Source organism: Neofelis nebulosa, chromosome 2 (assembly GCF_028018385.1).
Source record: "Neofelis nebulosa isolate mNeoNeb1 chromosome 2, mNeoNeb1.pri, whole genome shotgun sequence".
Classification (NCBI taxonomy): Eukaryota; Metazoa; Chordata; class Mammalia; order Carnivora; family Felidae; genus Neofelis; species Neofelis nebulosa.
Genome location: NC_080783.1, coordinates 66,804,593 through 66,832,072, shown reverse-complemented (window position 1 = coordinate 66,832,072; position 27,480 = coordinate 66,804,593). Strand labels below are relative to the sequence as shown.

At 37.6% G+C, this 27,480-nt stretch overlaps 1 protein-coding gene across 6 annotated transcripts in view; it reads right to left on the bottom strand.

Moving 5' to 3' along the window:
• LOC131503571 (sodium channel protein type 1 subunit alpha) overlaps nt 1-27,480 on the bottom strand; it is a 155,201-nt gene that overhangs the window by 78,003 nt on the left and 49,718 nt on the right. For 5 of the 6 annotated variants that reach the window (XM_058715032.1, XM_058715023.1, XM_058715056.1 and 2 more), the window contains exon 2: nt 10,338-10,650. In XM_058715032.1, the coding sequence (XP_058571015.1) occupies nt 10,338-10,601 (264 nt within the window). In that variant the 5' untranslated portion in view covers nt 10,602-10,650. Of the gene's footprint in view, nt 1-10,337; nt 10,651-20,113; nt 20,136-27,480 lie in introns of those variants that run through there. The other variant, XM_058715047.1, reaches the window with a different exon arrangement.

Sequence of the window (27,480 nt, the reverse complement as noted above, 5' to 3'; positions counted from 1 at the left end):
ATATTGTCAAAATGTCAATACTACCCAAAGCTATCTACACATTCAATGCAATCCCAATCAAAATTGCACCAGCATTCTTCCCAAAACTAGAACAAGCCATCCTAAAATTCATATGGAACCACAAAAGGCCCCGAATAGCCAAAGTAATTTTGAAGAAGAAGACCAAAGCAGGAGGCATCACAATCCCAGACTTTAGCCTCTACTACAAAGCTGTCATCATCAAGACAGCATGGTATTGGCATAAAAACAGACACATAGACCAATGGAATCGAATAGAAACCCCAGAACTAGACCCACAAACGTATGGCCAACTCATTTTTGACAAAGCAGGAAAGAACATCCAATGGAAAAAAGACAGTCTCTTTAACAAATGGTGCTGGGAGAACTGGACAGCAACATGCAGAAGGTTGAAACTAGACCACTTTCTCACACCATTCACAAAAATAAACTCAAAATGGATAAAGGACCTGAATGTGAGACAGGAAACCATCAAAACCTTAGAGGAGAAAGCAGGAAAAGACCTCTCTGACCTCAGCCGTAGCAATCTCTTACTCGGCACATCCCCAAAGGCAAGGGAATTAAAAGCAAAAGTGAATTACTGGGACCTTATGAAGATAAAAAGCTTCTGCACAGCAAAGGAAACAACCAACAAAACTAAAAGGCAACCAACGGAATGGGAAAAGATATTTGCAAATGACACATCGGACAAAGGGCTAGTATCCAAAATCTATAAAGAGCTCATCAAACTCCACACCCGAAAAACAAATAACCCAGTGAAGAAATGGGCAGAAAACATGAATAGACACTTCTCTAAAGAAGACATCCGGATGGCCAACAGGCACATGAAAAGATGTTCAACGTCGCTCCTCATCAGGGAAATACAAATCAAAACCACACTCAGATACCACCTCACGCCAGTCAGAGTGGCCAAAATGAAGACATCAGGAGACTATAGATGCTGGAGAGGATGTGGAGAGACGGGAACCCTCTTGCACTGTTGGTGGGAATGCAAATTGGTGCAGCCACTCTGGAAAGCAGTGTGGAGGTTCCTCAGAAAATTAAAAATAGACCTACCCTATGACCCAGCAATAGCACTGCTAGGAATTTATCCAAGGGATACAGGAGTACTGATGCATAGGGGCACTTGTACCCCAATGTTTATAGCAGCACTCTCAACAATCGCCAAATTATGGAAAGAGCCTAAATGTCCATCAACTGATGAATGGATAAAGAAATTGTGGTTTATATACACAATGGAATACTACGTGGCAATGAGAAAAAATGAAATATGGCCTTTTGTAGCAACGTGGATGGAACTGGAGAGTGTGATGCTAAGTGAAATAAGCCATACAGAGAAAGACAGATACCATATGGTTTCACTCTTATGTGGATCCTGAGAAACGTAACAGAAACCCATGGGGGAGGGGAAGGGGAAAAAAAAAAAAAAGAGGTTAGAGTGGGAGAGAGCCAAAGCATAAGAGACTGTTAAAAACTGAGAACAAACTGAGGGTTGATGGGGGGTGGGAGGGAGGGCAGGGTGGGTGATGGGTATTGAGGAGGGCACCTTTTGGGATGAGCACTGGGTGTTGTATGGAAACCAATTTGACAGTAAATTTCATATATTAAAAAATAAATAAATTAAAAAAAAAATTACCAAATAACAGGACTGCCTCTAAATAGACAGCATTTGCCTGCCCTTAATATAAACACAGTGGCAAAAGTAACAGGGGAAGGTTAGCAATGATCATGAACAAGAGAAAATGTAGAAAACACTATTGGTTGATTAAATTTATGCGTTAGCTTCAAAATTTAAAACAAGCAATTTCAACTTGTATATATACTGTGCTCCAAAAATATATTTGGAAAACAATTATTTGAAACTTTGAATATATTTTCCCACAGAAGAATATATACATATACATACATAGACACATATACATGTATATTTACATACACTCAAAAGCCGATGTAACTCTTAATGAAATGGAATTCTGTATTAATGGTACTGTGAAACTTTATCACTGTGTATAAGAAAATGTGACTCTGCAGGGGCGCCTGGGTGGCGCAGTCGGTTAAGCGGCCGACTTCAGCCAGGTCACGATCTCGCGTCTGTGAGTTCGAGCCCCGCGTCGGGCTCTGTGCTGACAGCTCGGAGCCTGGAGCCTGTTTCCAATTCTGTGTCTCCTCTCTCTCTGCCCCTCCCCCATTCATGCTCTGTGTCTCTCTGTCCCAAAAATAAATAAAAAACATTGAAAAAAAAAAAAATTAAAAAAAAAAAAAAAAAAAGAAAATGTGACTCTGCAAATGGCGAAAGAATTCCAAGTTGGGCTGCAACTAGCCGTCACCCCTTGGCTCTGTCTTCCGCCAGAAGTGGAATCAACCTTCTTATAGTTCTAAGCTGCTGATTTGAGAAGGGGTTCTAGAAGGGAGGGGTAGAAAGAGAACTATGTGGCAGAGGAGATACGTTTCAGAAGTTTGGGGTATAAAGAACTTCATAGAAAGTCAAGAGATTTCTATTAGTGTGCAGCTCTGGGAACATTTCTCATCTGGATCAATGCCATGACATCTAATTGTTCTTTTTCTCTTGTGGGTGTTCTAAACGATCTTACTTCTCTATTTTGTGATAACCTCTAGATTCAGGCCAAGATTTCCCTCCTTTTCTGGCTCACTGGGGAAGGGGAAGCTTTCATACAGGTTTACCACCTGACTGAAGGGAGCATGTAATATTTAAAAATTATTTTCTCGGGGTGCCTGGGTGGCTCAGTAAGTTAAGGGCCCAACTTTGGCTCAGGTCATGATCTCACAGTTCGTGAGTGCAAGCCCCAGTCGGACTCTGTGCTGACAGATCAGAGCCTGAATCCTGCTCCAGATTCTATGTCTTCCCTTCCCTTCGCCCCTCCCCCTCTCAAGCTCTGTCTCTCCCTCTCTCAAAAATAGGTAAACATTAAAAGAAATTTTGTTCACTCCTGGTCTTATTCTATTTTTCCCTTTAGGCTAGGGATAATCAGCTTAAAGAATAGCCTGTGGCACCTGTCCGTCTGTGGCCCACCCAAGCTTCAATATCTGGCCTTCACCTGATTACACATGTGGTCTTTAAGCCAGGGATCACAAGCCAAAATGCCCACTGAGGCTGGGTGGTGGGCGGTCCCTATCAATTTTTGATGTGTGAATCAGTGCTGCCACATATTATAAGAGAAATCCTAAATATGCATGATTATAAATGCATGCATGTATGCATGAATGTGTGTGTGTAATCTCTTGGTTTATACATCTTGGAAACTAATTCAAAATAAACATTATTGCATGAGTCTAGCAAAATCTATCTGTGGGCTCAATATCTCACAGTCAGTCAGTTTTTTTTTTTTTTTAAATCTCTGCTTTAAGCCCATGCAAAACAGAAGAAGAATTTGTACCCAGGAAAGAGTCTGTAAAATTGCTTGTCCCTTGGCTGTAGCTCGATGGAATAATGGGGGTGGGGCCACTGCAGGAGATGACCCTACAGGAGATGCCCAGCTGGGCTCTTATCAGCCAGGTTACAGCTGCCTCTGCTTCAGGTTCTCTGCCTCAGAGAAGAAAAACTATAACACAGGCACAAATAAAATCTGGGGGTCAGATATTTCCCAGCCCATATGTTTAGCCTATACCGTGGCTGTGGTACCTTATTATATGCTCAATTTTTCTTTGACTAGAGGGGACTAATTTGAGGTCCAGTTTTATCGCAGACTTGCTATGTGAGAACTATGAGCAAACTGTTCCCTGCTGATTTCTACGTCTGCATAGAGAAGATGTGAGTGCCCATAAACAATTCTAAAGTGCCATATAAATACAAGAATTAAAGGGTGAAAAGTGTGTGTTTGTCTGGTTCTCAAATACATACATATACTAACACTCGAGCATTTGAAAGCAAGATCAATTTTTACATTGGAAGTTTGTTGCTCCATCTTTCCTCCCAAATTTCATATTCAGAAAACAATGCCATCAGCTTATTCTTGTCTGACACTTGGGCACCTCCAAAATAGATTCAGCTCCCACCTATTATTCTGTCTTCATTGTAAAACATCTAGACTAAACCTCCATCAAGACTCCCAACTTGATTGGGGTACCTGGGTGACTCAGTTGGTTAAGCATCTGGCTTCAGCTCAGGTCATGATCTCACAGTTCATGACTTCGAACCCTGCAACGGGTTCTGTGCTGATAGCTCAGAGCCTGGAGTCTGCTCCGGATTCTGTGTCTCCCTCTCTCTCCGCCCCTCCCCTGCTTGTGCTCTCTCTCTCTCAAAAATAAGTAAACATTACAAAATTTTTTTTAAAAAAGACTACCAACTTGATCTTTAAAAACATAAAGTGGACCATGTGACTCCTCTACCCAAAGCCTACTTAGAATTCATTTTGCCCTTAAACTTCAAACTCTTTAATATCCACTACAAAGTACTTTTTTCTAACCCTGGCCCACCTCCCCAACCACATCTTATTCTCTTCCTACTTATTATAGAGGCACATAATTTAAGTTTCCTGAATCTGTCCTCTTTGGAAAAAAAAAAATAAAAGGTATTTATCACCCTATTATATCTGGTGGAAAATGTAGTTATCTAATTATTTTTCAACTTGATCCAAACCTACTGTATCTCAAAATTTTGGTTTTTACCAAGGCAGGGGATGCCCCTGATTGAGAAGAAACAGTGAAGTGACAAGTCAGGTTTGGGAAATACTGCCAACTGAAGAGATGAGGAGTCCAGCTTGCAAAGCGGCATGAGTAGAGGGGCAGGGAACAGCAGTGATGGGCTTATATGTATTCCATAACAGACTTCTCTTTTCCACTGGTATTATCAGTGCAAAGACTACAAACCAGAAGCAGCATGGCAATGGGCCACGGAAGCTGACAGATCTGTTTTAAATCTAGTGTCTGTTACTTAATAGCTTTTGTGATCTTAGGCAAATTACTTCACCTCAGTTTCATTATTTTAAAATAAAGACAAGGGTTATCTGGGAAGGACATGGGGATTAAATAACAACTGTAAATATCCTGATACAGAGTGCATAGAGTACAGAGCCATTATTTTTGCCTGCCTGGCACGCCTTCTTCTGTGGTCTACACCTCTTCCTTTGAGAGAACACCTCTCCACTGCCTGCCCACATGGCTTGGGTGGAGCTGACCCACCCCTTAGCATGTTGACCACCCCTTAGGTCAACATGTGGCGCTAACCTGGTCAATGAGACCATCACATACCCTAGGCTACAGGAATTGATTCAGAGGAGGTCATGTGAACTAACTACAACCAATTCCAGGACTTCTGCTAGAGCTTTTGAAGAAAAGTGAGCTCTTTTTCTTGGGGTTATTAGGCTGTAAGCTGTTAGCTTGGTGCCACTGGTGGCTATTTCTGCCATCTTGTGGGAAGAGCCAGCCTGTGAATGCAGCCAGCATAGGAAAAAGTAGAGCCAAAAATAAAAAAGAACTGAGTCCTGACATTGTTCTTTCAGGTGCTGGATCCTTTGACATTAACACGAGATTTACCCCACAAATACATTTATTGATTGATTAATTAGTTAGCTTCTTTGTTTTCAAAAACTAGTTTCTGTTAGATTTTTATCACTCTCAGTTGAAGGGTTTCTTACTAATATAGCTGGTACTTAATAAATGCTAGCCATTATTTTACGACCACCATCATCTGGGATTGTTTCTGAGACAGAGATGGGGAGGTGACAAAGAAGAACGGGGCATAAGGAAGAAATAATGGATGAGGAGGAGAAAGATTTGGAAGTCAACTATAGTGCCTTGGATGTAAGAGAGAGCCTTGGATGACTGCTAATTCTAAAAGACCTAATGATGTGCCAAAAAAAATACATTAATTGGGGGGCTGTCCATAGGACGATTTATGGAATCATAAGCTTTTACTTACCATCTACTTTTCTGATTTTCCATTCAATTACTTTTACAAGAAAACTCCCTGATTTCAGTTAAAAACCAAGCAAACAACTCTGTCTACCCAATATAACAATTTAAAACTCCTGCAGCAATAACAGACTAGGCATTTATTTGAAATCACAAGTTCATATATGACTCTTCATGCAGCTCCAATGAAGAGGAAGCAGGCATCTTTTTAAAAAGAGCTGATAAAAAGGGAGGATAAGTTGTTCATAAATGGCCCGTAAAATAATAAAGGAAAGAATACATTTTTAAACGGATACATTTCTACATTCCATAATTAATAAACATCCATTTTCACCACAGATCTAAAATACTTCATTCTATTTCCAGTACCCTGTCACAAAGGATATTTTCTTCCATGGTACTAGTGAGTCATCTGTAATTTTAAGAAGAACATGAGAAGAAAGAAGTTTTCTGTAATAAAGAGTAGGTGAAGAATTTCAATGTATAGCCAAATGGTGCAAAATTAACCCAAGCTATGAAATAAAAAACTGTGGAAAAAAGAACCATAAGGAAAAAAAAAGTTTTGTTCATAAGCTAAATGTGCCCTGCCACATAGCTAAAGTCAATAAACAAACAAAAGGAACACTGCCTGGAATCATGTTTTGAAGACCACTGGACCAGAGCTAAAATGGTATGGAAAATTCTGTGACTGTATTCTGACAGCATTGTTATTTTAGTTTTTAGTTCTTACCTTGGACTGCTGAAGGATTAAAACATCGGAGGGTCTGGAAATGCTTCCATGCATCAGGAATGTTCATGAGATGGTTGCTACTGTTTCTTTAGTTATTACTATAATATCACTGACCGTGGAATAAACTACTTTAACAATTTTAGTAGAACTTTCGAACATTATATAATGTGCACAATTTAAACTAGGGCAAAGAAGATAAAAATATGTGGGCATATGCCATCTGAAAATACACCATCAGCAATGACATTTCCATAAGCTCACTGACATTGTCTTTTTAGAAGATCACAGAGGGTTTTAGTGTGGCTTACACATATATTTCTTTTATGGATACCACTGTACTTTAAAATATAACATAAAGAATAGGTTCTGCAGCCATTTTTACAGTAGCCTTGCTTTGCTGATTCTGTATATTAATAAGAAAGAAACTAGACTTTGTATATAGATATAAATGGCACATTATTTATTGTACCTCAGTTAAACCTTAGGGAAGTAAGTCACTGGCCTACTGATATTTGCATATTCCAGCTCATTCAGGAATAGAATAAAATCCACATCCCCAATATGAGTAATAGGTTTTTTCTAGTGACATTTTTCCTGAAAAACTTTTTTTCTAGGGACATTTCCACCATTAAGCGCTTTATCTATGCCAGGAGTATTGTGTATATGTGTAATCCACTGTTTTAATGAAGGCCACTCTGCTGATCTCAGATTTTCAAGTCATAAGACAAAACTGGTCATCAAACATCAAAAGAAATATTCATAATTATTCCAACTTTAATCAGAGCAAACTAATTCAGAATTTAAGACTATTCCTCAATACTGAAATAACCCAATTATGGAAGAAAATGTAAGACTAGAAAACAAGTAATGGCAACCATAGTCTCAAAATATGAAAATGCAAAAGAAGGACATTTTAAACACATAGCTTAGTCATGTGTCCTAAACACACAGCTTAGTCATGTGTCCTAAGCTTGCAATGTTACTTTTTAAGGATTCCAGTCCTCCAGAATGTTTCATTTGTATTGCACTTTGAATGGCTTACACTGGAAGACTTGCTGGATGTCAGCCCAGTGTTAAGGCAATAGATGTGCCTTGCCTTGGGGAAAACTCCTTCCTGATAACAATATTTCTCTTATCAGGTTGTTCTGCTTGCACAATGTGATTTGTTCCAAAATGCCAAAATGTTTTTCCTTCCTCACACAATGTGCATTTGAAGATAAGGATGGATGGTGTTAGAGGCAAGTAGGAACGTTAACCGAACAAAGTTTATAAGGGTTATTTCAGCACAAGAATCTGGCTGGCTTCCTTCAGAGTTGGTCTTCAGAGTTGGTCTTTAATCCTCAGTTTGAAGACCTTTCTTTTAACTATTTGAAAGGGGCTGCATAATTTTCTTTTCCATCTGCCCTGTTTGTTATAAGCCAATTGTTGGCTGTTTGGGGACACTCCCTCAAGACAACAGCTTTTATTGGTCTGAAAACTCTTTAATTTAAAGGACAGATTGAGTGGATAATCTGGTTTCCACATAAAGAATCACTGCCCTTGTCAACATGGATTAGCTTGGCCTTTCTCAAAGCATTCGTTTATTGTTGTATACGTAAGGACACCGTACATGAGCTGGGATGCTAGATATCAGCCCTGTTTGATGAAGGGGTAGACTCTGGGTAGCTTTAATAATTTTCAGATAGTAATTACTACCAGAGAGGTGGGACATAGATGTCAGGGGGTAGCAAAAGCCCTGCTAAGGATGAAGCCCAGTAACCCATGATAACAGCACCTCTAAACAGGCTGCTTCAATAATGAAGCAATTTTAAATACGTTAAAATGTTTGTCTAACTGAATTATCTGCATTGTCACCTTCCTTATACAAATAAACCCTTCATCATTTGATTAATTTGGTTTTTAGCTTTTGCAGACATTACATTAAATTAATTTCCAAAGGACTGATTTAATGATAAAGTGCAACTTATAGTTTAAATGATAGTTATGAAATGGATAAAATCTTACCTGCTAAGATTTAACAATGGTATGTTAAAAAGGAAAGTTGAATAAAAGATAATGAAATCTATGGGAAATGATTTTTTATCTCTTTCTTTAGTGTATAATGGGCAAACCAGTTTTTAAGAAGGGAAAGTAAGTTACGCTGAAATTGGTTATAGCCTGAAAAGTTAAAAAAAAATCTGAACACAGTGAAAATTTTACCTGTGAAATGCAGCAGTCAATAAGAAGTGATTTGCAAAACTGTCTCAAATCCACATATTAAAATTGTTAAGCTTATACATTTAATAAGGACTACTTGATACAGGCTGTGCCAGCAACCAAAAGAGTTCCTAAAAGTTTTGGGGGTATTTTAAGGCCTGTGCCCAACTGAAAAATTTTACCTGCCTCAATTGCAATCTTTTTACCCTACCCTTCTACCAAGAGTTCACAAACGTATTGTGTCCAGTGAATGATAATAAAATGTTGCAAATTAACTAGTCATAAATTTAATCTAAAATTAATACAATAAACTTTTTCAATTTTATCTTTTCCTATGCTTTCCTTCTTGGTTTGGTGTAATCATAGTCATAATGAAAGATTGGGTGCTTAATACAAGGTATTCATTTCAAGCATAAATAGAAAACGCAAGCATTTAAATATTGTTTTATAGGTTCTTCAGAATACAATATTTATGTTAATCTTACCCGTATCAATATACCTCCACCAAAATATTGAATACTTTTTTGAAATAAAAATATTGTAAGCAAAATTTTATTTTATGTATTAATAATACTGAGAAAAATGGTTGAATAGCTGTCATTATTTAAATCTTGATTTAACACTTTGTGATACAGAAATTCAGTTGTTACATAATTCAGTTGATTGAGATACTGAGTTTTAATGGCTGTCATTACTAAAAATGATACTTCCCAAAGACACATGGATCCAAATGGAAAAAGCACATTATTAGTTACTAAAACTGTAGTTTGTAGAGGAATGTTCTTTTCCAAGTAGAGAAAAGTTTCTGCAAGAAGTTGAGTTATTATTGGGGCGCCTGGGTGGCTCAGTCGGTTAAGCGGCTGTCTTAGGCTCAGGTCATGATCTCACAGTCCGTGAGTTCGAGCCCCGCGTCGGGCTCTGTGCTGACAGCTCAGAGCCTGGAGCCTGTTTCAGATTCTGTGTCTCCCTCTCTCTGACCCTCCCCCGTTCATGCTCTGTCTTTCCCTGTCTCAAAAATAAATAAAAATGTTAAAAAAATAAATTTTAAAAAAAAGTTGAGTTGTTATATATAACATAATTTAGAAATTGAAAACCTTGTGGCGTCAAATTTTGTTCTATGAGAAATTAATACTAATATTTTAAAAGTCTTTATCTGTCCCTAAATAAAAGTTTAGGGATAACTTGGGATAATTTTAGGATTTTCAAGTACAGAAAACACACAAAATTGCATAGTGAATACAATCTCTGGGGAGAATTTAATTTGTTAAATTAGCTGCCTGCCTACAACATACATTTATGTTCAGGTATTTGTTGTGGTGCATCTGGGACAGCTTCATCTGTTATGACATAATAAATTTGTTTTTCATGGATGTATATGCATAAAACACACATAAAGGTATTTTATTTCTTAAACAGAAGGATACTTAAGACTTTCTGTAATTTGGCATGTTTCAGTGCTATAACAGTCCAAGGTACTCAGTAGGCAATTAGCAGTAAAATATGCCCAATAAAAAACACTCACTTTTTTATTGATATAGTACGGGTCCAGGTCCTCCAGCGGCTCTGACACCATCTCTGGAGGGATGTCTCCATAAATAAAAGGAAGGTTCTTTCCAGCTTCCAAGTCACTATTTGGCTTTGGGCCATTTTCATCATCATCTTTCTTGTCTGGTTTGGGATTCTTAGCCTTTTCTTCTGCAATGCGTCTTTCAATAGCCGCAAGAGATTCTCTGGTGAAGAAGTTGAAGCTGTCAGGTCCTGGTGGTACAAGCACTGTTTGCTCCATCTTGTCATCCTGCACATTTTAATTACCATTTACTCTGCATATGAAAGTCCTAAAAAAAAAAAAAAAGGATGCAGATATTCTAAGGAGATTAAGAGAAGATTTTAGTACCTATAAACTCTGGTCATGACATATGAACCAGCTGATTAAAATTTTTGTTCCCATTTAAATTAAAATGAAATTCCTAGGGGTGCCTGGGTGGCTCAGTAAGTTAAGGGTCCAATTTCAGCTCAGGTCATGATCCTAAGGTCTGTGTTGACAACTCAGAGCCCGAAGACTGCTTCAGATTCTGTGTCTCCTCCTCTCTCTGTCTCTCCCTGCTCATGCTCTGTCCCTGCCTCTCTCAAAAATGGATAAACATTTTAAAAATATTTTAAAAAGTGTAATTCCTAAATAGAATTTTTTGTGTGTGTTGTAAGAACATTTAACACAAGATGTACCCTTTGAACAAATTTTTAAGCGTGCAAGATAGAATTGTTAACTACAGGCATACAGTTGTATAGCAGATATAGAACTTACTCATCCTGCATAACTGAAACTTTATACCCATTGAATGTCAACTTTCTACCTGCCCTCCCCCCTCACCCAGCAACCACCATTCTACTTACTGCTTCAATGGCTTTGGCTTAACAGATGTGCTTTCTAGCTCAGGTTTTGTTAAATGTCCCAAGTTTATTAATTCTTGTGCTTTGCCGATACAGTAATTGTGCCATAACTTAAGGAAGTGATTCAACTATAGCCTTAATTAAAGTACATTAGGCTAAATACCATCATGTCCCTAATGGACCATTTACTCTGGGAGCTACCCAGACGAGGATCTATCCCCCATAGAGGCAATGGATAGCTTAGCAACAGAATGAAGTGGAAAGGGAGATGTCTCTGAGAGGGTATATCATCCAACCCTCTAGTCCTAACAAGTGGCTCCTGACCAAGCTGGTCAAAACAGTTGGCTGCAGCCAGCCTTTTTTTTTTTTTTTTAAATGTTTATTCATTTTTGAGACAGCATGAGTGGGGGAGGGGCAGAGAGAGAGAGGGGGACAGAAGATTCAAAGCGAGCTCTGAGCTGACAGCACAGAGCCTGACGCAGGGCTTGAACTCATGAACTTTAAGATCATGACCTCAGCCGAAGTCAGACACTCAACCAGGTGCCTCACTGCAGCCAGCCTTAATAACCAATCAAATAGTCACTACTGACTGAGTCACAGACCTGAGTCTTCATCTAATCTGAGATTGAGACAGCTGGAATTGTGACTGACTTATGACATTAGCCATGCGAGGGCTCGCTTATTTGAACACATAGACAGAGACGGTTCAGTGTTCGACAAATGCCATTTATGTGGCTAGGAATGAGAGAAAGACTAGGCTGGAAAAAAAATTCCTAGATTAGGCCTCAGATGGGAAAAGATAGCTATACATATAGGAGACAGCAGGATTCTCCTGTTTCAGGAAAAAATTATCAGAAACAAGCCAGGGTGCCAACAAAAACGGAAGTGTTTTTCTTCACTAAAGCAATAATGCTATTCTTGCTGATTCTATAGTCCTATACAGCTAAACATATTATGAGCACCCGAGGCAAAACTCTCAACTCCATGCAGCAGAGTCAGATCTGATCTGATGCCAGGAGCCAAATCCCAAATGTATTGTTTCAAGGTATATTTAATATGAGCTCAAATTTCACAGATATTACTGAGCCAAAACTTTCCAGAGCCTAAGCTACCGCTTGGATATGAGTTTTATTTGGACACTGTGTTAACTCATTAAGGTCAACAAGCTATGATACAGTTAATTGCAGCTTTGGTGAATATAAGCCACAATAATAAAATTGCAGCCATAACTGTTTGGTGAGGAGTCCTAGAGGGACCTCAAATTTCACTGAAGGAAGTCCCCACTGCTGTGAGGTTTATAACAATAGTTTTCAGTGGAAGACCAGAAACAAGTGGGACATTTAAGTCTAAATTTGTATCCTCAGTGTATTAAGTGAGCTAATAAAACTTTCAGAGTTTCTTGCAATCTACCTGTAATCAGCTTAGGGCCTGGAAGAATAGAAAAATTAAATCGGTAAATTTAAATCAATGGAAAAGGAATATCGAACCTTAAAGTTCTACTTCTCCGATGAGGCATCAGGAAAACACTGGTAGTTATTTACATGAAAATAAAAGTTTAGGGATAACAAGTATGGTGCATTTTCTCATTAGGGAAGTATTATGACATAGATGTATATATGTTTTTTATTTTTAACTAGTTTTCTTTTAAAAAATTTTTTTTCCAACGTTTTTTATTTATTTTTGGGACAGAGAGAGACAGAGCATGAACGGGGGAGGGGCAGAGAGAGAGGGAGACACAGAATCGGAAACAGGCTCCAGGCTCCGAGCCATCAGCCCAGAGCCTGACGCGGGGCTCGAACTCACGGACCGCGAGATCGTGACCTGGCTGAAGTCGGACGCTTAACCGACTGCGCCACCCAGGCGCCCCTTAACCAGTTTTCTGATAGAAAATGTGTGTAATGATATAAACTCAAAACATTTAAAAGAAAATACAATGCAAACTCCCTTCCACCCACTCTCCAACAGTCAATTCCTGTTCCCAGAGGTAACCACTGTTATCATCTTCATATATTTTTCCAGGTATGTAATATGTAATCACTAATCACATGAGTGTATGTATACTCATAAATTTTCTTTTTTTTTTTTTTAACATTTATTTTGAGAGACAGAGAGAGAGAGACAGAGACAGAGACAGGGTATGAGCAGAGAAGGGGCAGAGAGAGAGGGAGACACAGAATCCAAAGCAGGCTCCAGGCTCTGAGCTGTTAGCACAGAGCCCAATGCAGGACTCGAACCCACAACTGCAAGATCATGACCTGAGCTGAAGTCAGATGCTTAACTGACTGAGCCACCCAGGTGTCCCCACATTTTCTATTTAAAAATATATAGACATAGTGTCTTAGGATACAACTCTTTTGCATCTTTCATTTTTCACTTAAAAATATATATTAGAGTTCATTCCTTATCAATTTTCATAGATTCAACCATCTTTATCAGCTACATGGTTTTCCATTGTTTGCATGCACTGTAATTTATTGAATGAATCACCCAGTTATGGGTATTCAGGTTGTTTCCAATACTTTGCTATTCTAAATAAAGCTGCAGTTAATAAATTTTATACACATATTTTCACATATACATGGACATATTTATGGTATCAATTTCTAAAAAAATGGACTTGGTTGTGCAAAAAACTGGATCTTTAATTTTGATATTATTGCAAAATTACTCACTTCGAAGTATCGATTCTCCTGATGACAATATAATGCGGTGCCTATTTGTCTACAGCTTCACCACATAATGTGTTATTTTATTTTCAATATTTTCAATCTGATTGAAACAAAAATGGGATTGCAGTATAGTTTTAATTTGCATTTGTCTTACTGTGAGACCAGTTGAACTTTTTTTTCACATGGTTAAGAGCTGTATTTTTTATTTTCTTTTCTATGACTTCCTATTTTTTTTTTAATTTTTTTTAACGTTTATTTATTTTTGAGACAGAGAGAGACAGAGCATGAACGGGGGAGGGTCAGAGAGAGAGGGAGACACAGAATCTGAAACAGGCTCCAGGCTCTGAGCACTCAGCACAGAGCCTGACGCGGGGCTCGAACTCACGGACGGCGAGATCGTGACCTGAGCCGAAGTCGGACGCTCAACCGACTGAGCCACCCAGGAGCCCCTGTGACTTCCTATTTTAATAACAGTCCATGTTATCATTTTTTTTCCTTTTTAATCTATATCAACTTTTTAGATATGACATCAGCAATTTAATGTTGGGCCTTTTAAAAAAAACTATATTTTTCTGAGTTTGTGGTGTTTTTGTGCTACAAGGATGTCCCTTCTCACTCTCCTTTCCAACGTACCATAAGTCTTAACAACTGCAATTAAGACAAGACAAGAAAAGATGTACAGATTAAGAAGGAATAAATAAAAGTGTTTGCTGATAACAAATTGTCTATGTAGAAAACCCAAAACAAAAAATTTAAAAAACCCTGAAACTAAAGGGAATTACAGCAAGTTTGCAGGATACAAGAGCAATATGCAAAAGTAAATTGCTTTCCTGTACACCAGCAATGAACAAGTAGAATGTCTGTATGAGGAAAACTACAAACCTAATAAAAACAATCAAAGAAGAGCTAAATAAATGGAGATATTCCCTGCTCATGGAGAGGAAAACTCAGTAATATCAAAATGTCAGTTTTCCCAATTTAATTTCTGTTGGTCTATTGATCTATTGATCAAAGCAATCTCAATAAAAATTCCAGCAAATTGGGGCGCCTGGGTGGCGCAGTCGGTTAAGCGTCCGACTTCAGCCAGGTCACGATCTCGCGGTCCGTGAGTTCGAGCCCCGCGTCAGGCTCTGGGCTGATGGCTCGGAGCCTGGAGCCTGTTTCCGATTCTGTGTCTCCCTCTCTCTCTGCCCCTCCCCCATTCATACTCTGTCTCTCTCTGTCCCAAAAATAAATAAAAAAGCGTTGAAAAAAAAAATTAAAAAAAAAAAAAATTCCAGCAAATTGTTTTTTTGGATATTGACAAACTGATTCTAATGTTTATTTGGAGAAGCAAAAGACAGGATAGGCAACACAATATTGAAGGAGAAGAAAAAACTTGGATGACTGACAGAACCTGACTTCAGGACTTACTATAACTCTAGAGTAATCAAGTAGTGTGGTGTTGGTGCAAGAACTGACCAACAGGTCAACAGAACAGAACAGAAAGCTCAGGAATAAACCCATATTACTTGAGTCAACTGATCTTTGATAAAGGAGCAAAAGCAATATTATGGAGCAAAGATAGTTTTTTTCCAATGAATGGTGCTGGAACAACTGGATGTCAACAGGCAAAAACATGAATCTAGACACAGACCTTACACTCTTCACAGAAATAAACTTAAAATGGACCACAGACCTAAATGTGAAATGCAAAACTATAGAACTCCTAGAAAAGAACATAGAAGAAAATTTAGATGACCTTTGGTTTGGCAATGACTTTTAGATAAACACAACAAGCATGTTCCATGAAAAAAAAAATAATTGATAAACTGGATTTCATTAAAATAAAAAAAAAAAAAAACTTCTGCTCTGTTAAAGACAATATCAGGAGAATGAAAAAACAAGCCACAGACTGGGAGAAAATATTTGCAAAAGACAAAGCAGTTAAAGGACTCTTATCCAAGATATACAGAGAAGCTCCCATTTGGGCCCTGGCTCCATATAATGGTGGAGATGATTTGAATTTTTTTAGGACAGGGGCAATCATTTCTTTTTTTCTTTCTTTTTTTTTTTTTTGTACTTTTTATTTTTTTGATGTTTATTTATGTTTGAGAGAGAGAGGGAGAGAGAGCGAGCATGAGCAGGGGAGGGGCAGAGAGAGAAGGAGACACAAAATCTGAATCAGGATCCAAGCTCTGAGCTGTCACCACAGAGCCCGATGCAGGGCCCAAACTCATGAACCAGGAGAACATGATCTGAGCTGAAGTTGGACGCTCAACCAACTGAGCCACCCAGGTGCTCCCAGGGGCAATCACTTCTGAGGCATGAGGAGACTTAGCAGCATTTCAAAACTGAAGGGTTATACTGTGTTCCTGTGTCTGAAATTCTTCCTGTTGGTACCACCAAGCTACAACTAAGGAGAAACACATTTCATGGCTTCCCTAGCTTCACCCCTTCACAGGTTTGTTTAGAAACTGTTTTTAATTTAATTGCACTAGAAATAATGTCAATACATTCTGGTTCAAAGGAAAAAATATATATAAAGAACTCTTAAAACCCTACAATAAGAAAACAATCAACATGATTTAAAAAATGATCAAAGACCTTAATGGACACTTTACCAAATAATATATATAGATGGCACATAAGCATAAGAAAAGATGCTCCATATCATATGTCATCAGAAAATGCATATTAAAATAGCAATGAAATACTACCCCCCACCTATTAGAATGGCCAAAATCTAAAATACTGATAACACAAAATGCCAACAAGAATGTGGAGTAATAGAACTCTCATTCGTTGTCATCTGGAATGCTAAATGGTACAGCCACTTTGGAAGATGGTTTGCCAACTTCTTACAAAACAAAACTTACTCTTAGCAAGTAATCTAGCAATTGCCCTCCTTGGTATTTACCCAAATGAGTTGAAATCTTACGTCTACACAAAAACCCCCCACACAACTGTTTATAGCAGCTTTATTAATAAAAATTGCCAAAAGGTGGAAGCAATCAAGATGTCCTTCATACGTAAATGGATCGATAAATGATGGTATGTCCTGACAATGGAATACTATTTAGCACTAAAAAGAAATGAGCTATCCAGCCACAAAATAAGATGGAGGAAACTTAAATGCATATTACTTAAGAGGAAAAGCCAATCAGAAAAAGCTACATAATGTATGAATCCAATTATATGACAGTCTGGAAAAGGCAAAATCATGGAGACAATAAAAAGATCAGTAGTTGGCAGGGGTTAGTGAGGAAAGAACCATGAATAAATGAAGCACAGAGGATTTTTAGGGCAGTGAAACTTTTCTGTATAATACTATAATGATAGATGCATGTCACTGTACATTGTCCAAACACACAGAATGTTCAAGACCAAGAGTGAGCCATAATGTAAACTGTGTACTTGGGGTGATAATAATGTGTTAATGTAGGTTCATCAATTACAACAAAAGGTACCATTCTGGTGTAGGACGCTGACAACAGACTGTGCTTAAACGAGGGCTGGGCATATGTGGGACCTTTGTACTTTTTGCTCAATTTTTCTGTAAACCTAAAAAATAGTTTATTTAAAAGGGGAAAAATACAATTAATAAGTATTTCATATATACAATGTAAGAATTTTTTTAAATCTTTAAAAAGACAAAAAAAGTATAAATGGATGGAAAGACATATGCTTTTCTTGGATAGAAATACAATATAATAAAGATATAAAATTTTCCTGAAGTAATTAATAAATTAAATATAGCCTTCACAAAAATAACAAGAAAATTTTAGAACTATGCAAACTTGGAAAAATAAATAAAAAAAATAACCAGAATGTTCTTAATTAACTTTGCTTTCAAATTCCTCTTTACTGTAAGAGCTGTGTAAGAGAAAGTGTTTACAATTTCCAAATGATAGATTTCTTCCACTAATTTGTTTACTTATGTTTAGTTTTATTGTATTATAATCCAATAATGTAGTTTGTACCATTTCGGCTCTTTGGAATTTACTGAGATGTTTTTTTGTCCTAATAAAGGTTTGTTGTTTTTTTTTTTAGTGACTTTCAAAGAACACAGAAAAATTTTATTTATTTTAAAGCTATAGAGTTTAGTATATCTCAATTAAATTTACCTTGTTTAGACCTTCTATATCTGTACATATTTTTGTTCTTGATCTATTTTGAGTTTGGAGTTTGGGAAATTAAAGTCTGTTTTTTATGTGTTTCTGTTTATTTTTACACTCCCTGTAACTTTTGTTTTATGAATTTTAATACTGTGTTATTTGGTGTGTAGACATTGTTCCGGACCAGGTCTTTGGAGTGGATTGAACCCTTTCCTACTTTAAATAGTCCTCACCTCACTTTACTATCTTTCCCTCTGAGGACAACTTTGCTGTCATGTAATGACTCCTACTTTCTTCTTGTTTGCATTCATCTGGTATGTCGTTGCCCATCCATTTTGTTTCATCCTTTCCATTTTACTGCTTTAGTGACTTCCTTAATATGTATATATTTGGATTTTATATATAGGCATATTTTAACTACATATGATCATTGTGGACAATCACTGCCCTTCAAAGGGAATGCTGTATTAGAGATCATTGCCCATGAAGTTGTGTAGATGGAACAGAAAGTTACTAAAAGCCTTCATATTTTCCAGAAATAGCCCATCTAAGAAAAGCCCTCCAGGCAAATCCTTCTAATTATTGGCTGTGAGTTCCAACTGGAGAAGTAAACGACCAGGAAGATAGAAGAAAAATGTTTTACACTGACAAATATGATCACTTGAACTATAATATATTAATTATAAATTAGTTAAGACACTAGAATTACATTTATATATCAGCAATTTCATGCATATTGTAATGACATCGTCACACCGAGACTAATGAAAGGGTTTTTGTGACTCTAAGTAGACCTTATATTTAAGTATCTATTTAAAAATAAACCTTATATTAATTATAGGAAGAAAGCTTTTTAAAATTATAACCTACCTACCCCTTGTTTATTTATGTAATATCTAAAAACTATCAGATATAATTCAATATTAATATTTTGTCAGTAACACTATGGAAAAAAGTTCTAAATTATATTTGGAATTTGTACATACTTTGCTAAAAAATATAAAAATAAATCATGAGCTGGGGTGCCTAGGTGGCTCAGTCAGTTAAGTATCCGACTCTTGGTTTTGGCTCAGGTCATGACCTCATGGTTCAGGGGTGCAAGCCCCTGTGTGGGGTTCTGTGCTGACCAAGCAGGGCCTGCTTGAGATTCTCTCTCCTTTTCTCTCTGCCCCTCCCCAGCTCATGCACACATGCTCTCTCTCTCTCTCTCTCTCTCTCTCTCTCTTTCTCAAATAAAACACAATAAACTTTAAAAATCAATCAATCAATCAATCATGAGTTTTCCATTTACACTTGAAAAGGAACTTCAGTCTTTAGTGCAAACATTCATAACTGAATACTTTAAATGATCCTAATTTATGAAACTATACATAATCCAATATGGAAGGGAGGAACCTCACAGAATCTGTGGTTTTGGCTTACACCTTTCTCTTTACAAGAGAAACAGCATTTAAATATATCTTTGAGTTGACAGAGAAGGCATTGCTAACTTTCAAAAGAGGTAAGACCATATAACTTTCTTGGTGTAAAGACTGCAAAGAGACATACATGTATTTTCAAGAGGAATATGGATATGCATTTAGACAAAATAAAAAAAGAACAAAAATCAAGGTAACCATACAGCAAAAAATAAAAAGAAGTGCATGTTAACAGCAAATCTGAAAGAACAACAACCAAAAAAAAAAAAAAATGTTGGGAATAAGTGTAGTGGGCAACAGAAAAATGGAAGAAGAATGATTCTTTAGGAAGACAAGCAAAACAAGAGCAAAAGCCAGTTAGATAAGAGATCCTGAAGGAGATAAGAAAATCTAAAAAATAAAAAATAAATAAATGGAAGCCAGAGGCTGTGGAAAAGAGGCAGTAACAGAACAAAGTAGAATTTGTCACTGGAAAGAAATAGTAAAGTGATACCCCTCTATTAATTAATGTGGGTGAAAGAAGGATAAGGGGAAAATTTATTACAATGTAGAAATAATAAATAAAAGAAATGATATAATCTGATGATCTGAAACTGGTATGAAAAAGGGAAGCTAAATCAGTAGCGTTAGAATTACATTTCAGTAATGCCACACATTCTTAGAGGGCTTTGTAAAATATTTATACTGAGATAGCTTGGACTTGGTGGGCAATGTGGTTTTGGTTACCTTTGCAGTGCAGATAGAGGTGCTTCATTTAAACTAAGCTTAACTCATGAAGTCTCATAGTTCCAACTTCTTTGGCATCTGCATTTTTCCAACCGAACAGAAATGTCTACAATAGGTCAGAATGAAGCATTTCATCTTCACAGTGGCATTTCACCCAAAAGCCTTAAACATGAAGGCAATCTTATACATGCTTTGTATTTGAGGAAATTTGGCCTTTTATAGGTTAATAGCTATGTAACTTCTTTTGGAAAGCACCTCTAATCATGACCATGTGGGCCTGGCTGCGAAGGTCTGCTTAACTCTGGAGTTTGGTCTGCAGGCTTTTTTGGGCTTTCACACAAAGCTACACCCTCCAAACAAACTTCTATGAGGTATGAAAGTGGTGTTTTGTTACTTATCTGTCTTAGTCTCCTGTTTAATTTTTCTCTTGGTTCAGAATGTGGGTGAGAAAGAAAGATGCTATTTAATGTTCCCCCCAAGAGACTGCTAATGCCCACAACTGCGCATTCTAATGTCGTCGTGGGTTTAGGTGAAAATAGCATAACTGTTAACTTCTGATGAGATATTTTTGCTTCCACAATGTCCTTAAATTCTATGTTGTTTTTTTTTAAAGCCTAAAAGTAATCCCCCTCTCTACTGCCTGCCCCCCCCCCGCCACCAACGTGCTGTGACAGTTCTCTATCTTCTCCAAGCTTCTACTGCTTCCATTATGAGTTATTAAATTAATTACTACTATTTTGTGCTTTATCTGGCCCTGGCAAGAATTTACAGGGAAAAAAAATCAATTGGCCAATTGATGAGTGAACTAAGCATACAAATATTTATGTTTTCTCAGGTTTTAGCTTTTAAGTTTTCTTTACAGACAGAATACATATAATCCCTAATGTAATAGTATTTTGATGCTGATATGAAACAAAGTCACTGGAGGCTACAAGACAAGCTTTCAGGCAGAGATTATTTACTTAGTTTGCTTCAACCTCTGAACTTCTGTAAGGTTAAGTAAGGTATTTTAAGAGAATCAAAGAGAAGTAAATCATAAAATTAAGAAATAGCAAATATTTAGAGATTATCCAATTCATCCCTATCACTTAATAAAAAACAAACTGACTCAAAGCAAAATTGACATTTCTAATTTTGGAATTTACATGTTTCTTACTTCCAAAATAAATATGTGACATGTCCAGGGTCACACGGCTTATTGGCAGAACTGGAATCACAATTTTTAATTCCTGACTCCCAAAACCATGCCTGTCTATTTTTAACAGGTATGAAATAATTTTCAAGAACTTACATGATTTTAAACTTCAGTAAAGTATATACAAATAAAATACTAGTAGCCACATTATACTAACATTCGCTCAAATTATATTCCTGGGAGACCCCCAAAACAAAGCTAGTAAATAAAGTATTTTGGCATAAATGGAGACTATCTTAGATATTCTGAAGAACAAAAGACATTTAAAAAAAAGGTGATTGTAATAGTTAAGTTTAGAAACTATACCATAAAGGTTTAAAGCCTGGCAAACTATATTTCTTCAGTCAATTTATATTTTACTTCAATAACTTTTTTATGTTTTGCTAAACCTGGTTACTTTCTAGAATTCATCTGCCCCACTTCAATTTCCCCAAAGGTTTCCGAACACCACAGTTATAATTATACAACATTTATGTATCTTGATCACCTTATACTTATAATTTGAGGTGGAAAAAATTCATAATACAATTCTGTCCCTAATGTGGTTTGATTTTCATGCTGAGGAGAAAAGAGACAGCCTCCTGCTGAAATGACTGTCAGCTCCTGTACCATCCCATTACTATTCTGGGCACATAAACCATCTGGGCATGGAAAGTCATGAAGACTTTCAGTTGATTTTGCTACCCACTTTACAAAAGAATGTTACTGCCAATAATAATAAAAAATAACTAGGTAAAATATTATTCTTACGGTTGTGATCTCACATAGCTCTTTTTTTTTTAACACCCAAGAAGGAAATTGGTTTTTACATAGAATTTCACCAGCTTATAAAATATTGTCTTACAAATTTCTTTTCTAGAAATAGTCTGCTTGCTATGTGTATAATAAAAGTATTTTATTTGATTTTTAATAATATCCATTTTTAGTATTATAATTGGGATTCACTAAACAACATATTTCATCCATGTGATTAAAATACTTACATTCTTTAAAAATTTTGTAATCCATCTCTAAATTTTCATGCTATATGCAGATTACACTTAAAATAAGGTCACATATCTAACATACATTGACATCTACATTGTATATTTTGAGTGCACTTTTCAGGATATTTTAATATTAAACCATGAGTTACAAGATTCACTCAATCCACTAGTGTCTTGGTCTATTCAATATCAATAAAGTACTTTGTTCAAATGGACATCATTTACTACTCTGTTGAATAGATGATCTATATTTAGATCAGATGTTAAAGCGAAGTTAACACAAAGAGTGGAATTAAAAAGGGTCATACATCGAACTAAAATAAAACTATATTCTAGGGATGTCTAGAATCAAGAAATATATAATGCATTGCTTTTTTATTAATAAAACTGTGCAATTATTGGGCATTTTCCTCATTGTATAACTATTGAATTAAATGTTTAGAAAAACAAAATTGGACCTAATGTCCCAATCCCATCAATTAGAGTTAACTTTGAATATAATCCTAGTCTGGCAATACATTTGAGGCAGTATTTAATGAATCAAAAAACAAAATACATTGACTCATTCAAATCAGTTCCCATAATGTGCTTGACCAAACATATACTGTTGTAGCCCAAACACTTATATTCCTGCTCCACAGAGAATTTTCCTACTCAAATTTAGCCCTAATAGATACTATCCTTTAATCCTATTGTCCTTTGCTCTATGGTAAATTTTATTAGGCAAAATAGTTCACTGGGTCCAGTTGCATGGGCAATTGCTATCTCCATACTATGTTTTTAACTATACCATCAATTTATTTCTTGAATTCCAGAAACCATTCAACTACTACCCATTACAGGACATATCTTGCACTTAGTGTATCCCTGGGTAAACAGATGCATTGACGGTAGGAAATAAGGCATGTATGTGTCTTAGACATGCACTGAGAGCCTTAGCCTTTAGAAACTGGTTACGTGGTGGCAATGTTTATTGAAATATAAATTTGTGTGCGCTCTCTCTCTCTCTATATATATATACACATATATACATATACATATATATATGTATATGTATATATGTGTGTGTGTGTGTGTGTGTGTGTGTATTTATCATTTCAAGCAAATTGAATTGTAAGGTCTTTATTACCTCATGAATTTTAGTAGAGCAGTAAACAGAAGCTGCTTGAAGTCCATGATTTCTTCTTTCTTGGTGAACTCTTACAAATATGATGTTAGAAGTCCCAAGAACAGGGAGATGGGGGAGGGAGTTGCTGCACTGAACAGTCAGAGTCTCTAGATGGGGAAGGGGATGGCAATGCCTTAGACAGGCAAACAAAATCTCAGGGAGGGGCAGCTGGCAGGGGAGATCCTTGACGGGAAAATTTTAGTCTTGCCCAAAACTCCTCTTTACATTAAGCATTGCACACAGCAGCAGATCTAACGGACCTGAAGGGGTGAACAGGGTGCCTCAATTGTATTCAACTGTGGTAGAAGTGTGATCATCTGCTTCCCCTAAGAGAATCCCCTAAGGGAATCTCCACCAACTGCCTTGCGACTTGCAGCCCATCCAGGTCAGTGGTGTTGCTAGAATGTACTCCCTTGCCCCATTGTCCCTTGACCCAGTGACTTGCTTTGTCCAGTGGAAGGTGAGAAGACCAACAATCTTCAACCACACAGAAGCTTTCCAGGCAATGCTGTGGTTCCACTCAGCCTTATTCTTTTGTTTGTTTTTTTAACGTTTATTTTTGAGAAAGAGAGAGAGAGAGAGAGAGATTGTGTGTGTGTGTGGGAGAGGGACAGAGAGAGAAAAAGAAAGAGAGAGAGAGAGAGAGAGAGAATCTGAAGCAGGCTCCAGGCTCTGAACTGTCAGTACAGAGCCTGATGCTAGGCTCAGACCCATGAGACGTGAGATCATGACCTGAGTGAAGTTGGACGCTTAACTGACTGAGCCACCCAGGGGCTCCACACCCAGTCCTATTCTTTTCCCTCTGTCCTGAGAATGGCATGTTTCAAATAGAGGTTGCTCCTTCAGCCTGGGTCCTGGAACAGGAAGATACATGGACAGAACTGCCAGAACAACCCAGGAGCCACTAACAAGTTTGTAAATCCCTGAAACTTCATGGTGATATAACACAGCAAAGCTGACTAATCTGTCAGTGAAAGCCACTAATCAATGACCAGATTGCTAAGCTTTTTCAACAAATGATACAGAAACATATCTCTCAAACTCAACTTTTGGCTGAGATTCACACCTGCTCTAGTTTAATAGGTTCTGTCTACAGTTCAGTCTTGAAGAACATAAATATCATTAAGGCTTTTTGTTTGTTTGTTTTGCCTTGTCTTGTTTTCCCTCAGAGAGAAGATAGTCATAAAAAGTAGGATGGTGGATAGCCCACATTATAAACCTCGTGAAATTCAAGATCTCTTCTTCATCATCATACTCAGGCTAACTTAAGGGTATTCTCTGGCACGACTTTAATTAGTTTGTGTTAAGAATCTAGCAATAGCCTTAATTATAAACAAATTATTTAAATTAAAATCTCCTAGTAAAGAAGTCTTTTCTCCTAGTAAAGAAGTCTTTTATGTTTGAAAATAAATACTCTTGTTTTGTTGGGTGAGTCGTCCGGCCACAGAGGTTTGGGAAGATAAAGAGAGTAGAAGTCTCATTGGGCTGTGTCTGTGGTTGCAGATTTGGAGATACTGAGTGTGAAGTGAAAGCACTGAAAATCTCCCACGCCTGTGTGTCAGGGAAAGAGGGAGGCATTGCCTGAGCCCAGGTTATACATGGTGGGTTTTGAACCAAGTGGACCATGGAGGGAGCAGAAGTACAGTGGCCAGTGCTGTTCATGTGCTCACCCTTCCCGTTCTCCTTGCTCTTTTTTTTTTCTCTTCCAAGTCTCCCTGATGCTCCACTTCCTTCCTTTTCCTCAGCCCCTCATGTCACTTCTGTTGCTCATCTTTCCCACACGCCTCACCCTTCCCTTCTGTTTGTAGTGATGTCAGGAGTCCCTTCAATGTTTTTCAAAAACCACTGTCGAAAAGTATTTTAATATAAATCTCACAAAGATCCAGACGGAATGAATGCCATTATTCTTGCCTCTCTCTCTCAGGCAATGCAAGTCATTTGTGCCCATGGTGCCAGTAAAGGTGGGAGTTATGTAGCTATAAGTAGCAGCCAGGGAAATAGTGATCGAGTCAGCATTTTTCCTTTGCTACGGGACAATAATGGGAGAGACAAGAAAAATCAGGCTTACTCGGTACAATTCCTGTTGAGGGGTAAAGAAGTCAACACTAGCATTTTAGCACAAGATGTTGGGGGAAAAACTGTCATGCTCCCTCTTTGCCAATATCTACTTTGATAACCATGTCACTGAAATAATGCAATATTTTCAATCAATATGTAAATTCTTCCAGGTCTCATGGCATGCGTGATTAGACTTTGGTAGCATCTTTACTGAATGTCTAGGCATTAGCGTGTTTGAAAACTCATAGTTTTGGGGCGCCTGGGTGGCTCAGTTGGCTAAGCATCCATCTCTTAATTTTGGTTCAGGTCATGATCTCACGGTTCATGAGATTGAGCCCTGAATCTCTCGTGGAGCCTCCTTGGGATTCTCTCTCCTATCCCTCCCAAACTCCTTCTCTTTCTCTCTTTCTCTCTCTCTCAAAATAAATAAACTTAAAAAAAACCTCATGCTTTTTATTTTTTATGGCTTTCCCCCTTGATTTTTATGTGCTTTGTCTAAACAACCCAGGGTGTAAAACAGTTCAAAAGAAGTTCTTGAACTGCGGTAGTCAGAAGTGTGTTTAAATGGTGTTATACAGAAAATGTCCTAGAGGGTGGAATTCTGCTCAGGGAGTTCCTCTTTAGCATAAACTCAACTTGTAGTTACTCTTCAAGGGAATTCATGTGAAACCACCTCATCACAAAGTCAAAGTGCCCAGAGCACAGCTGACGTATGGAGAAATACAGCACAGAACCAGGAGCAGCTGGGTTGAGGAAGGGCAGAACTCCCTGGGAAAGAATGAGAGAAAGACACGGAGGAAAAGGGGAGAGGAGAGCAGTCCACACAAACTAATCACCCTGAGGCACGAGTACCTGGTGTTTGACACTTCCACTTTTCAACGTTTTTTTTTTGTTTATTTATTTATTTATTTATTTTTTTTGGGGGGACAGAGAGAGACAGAGCATGAACGGGGGAGGGTCAGAGAGAGAGGGAGACACAGAATCGGAAACAGGCTCCAGGCTCCGAACCATCAGCCCAGAGCCTGACGCGGGGCTCGAACTCACGAACCGAAAGATCGTGACCTGGCTGAAGTCGGACGCTTAACCGACTGCGCCACCCAGGCGCCCCGACACTTCCACTTTTCGAAATAGCTTGAAGACAAAGGCAACCTTATGAAAAATTGAGCCCAGAAGTTATCAGAGCTGCAGAAATTCAATTGATAAAGACTGTATGTATGAACTCTGAATACTGAACAATTATAGGCAAAGTAATAATATTATCTGCAACTGTTGATATGAACTCTTGTTCAAAGAAGAAACATCATTGGTACAAGGTAAGCTGAAAGAACTTGTAGAAAATAGATCTTGAAAGATGAAAGATAGAGATAACTTCCTGATTCAAAAACTCACTATATTGAACTTTCTGTATATGCCATTTGTCATCTATCCTATAAAATTTGCTTAACTTATTACACATAGTACTTCTGTTAACTGTTTGTAGTCTGTAGCGTGAATTCAGTCATTCTCACTATATTCCCTCTGTGGAATACTGGTCTGGGTTGAAGTGGCACTCTAGGTATCACTATAGTTTTATTTAGATTGAGTGTCCTCCAGCTGACGAGTATCACAGATTTATATAGAGTGGACACTACCAGATGTCCAGCACGTCTGTCACAGTGGAGCCCTAGCCAGGTCTATTCCTGTCTTGTTTGTAACACATGGTATGTGCAATCAGTGTTATTCTTTCCTCATATATTTACTGAATGCATACCACATACCATATATTTACTGAATGCAGGGCTGTGAAGGATATAAGTTGGGAAGGGGAAAAGAACAATATTGGAAATAATGGAATGTAAGCAAGTTCCTTTTACAAGCCGCCTTATGAAATAGACGGTAGGCCACATGGGGAATTAGGTATTTATGATCTTAATGGATTCATTGTTTTAGTCCCAGAGAAGAGGGAAATGGACATGGAACA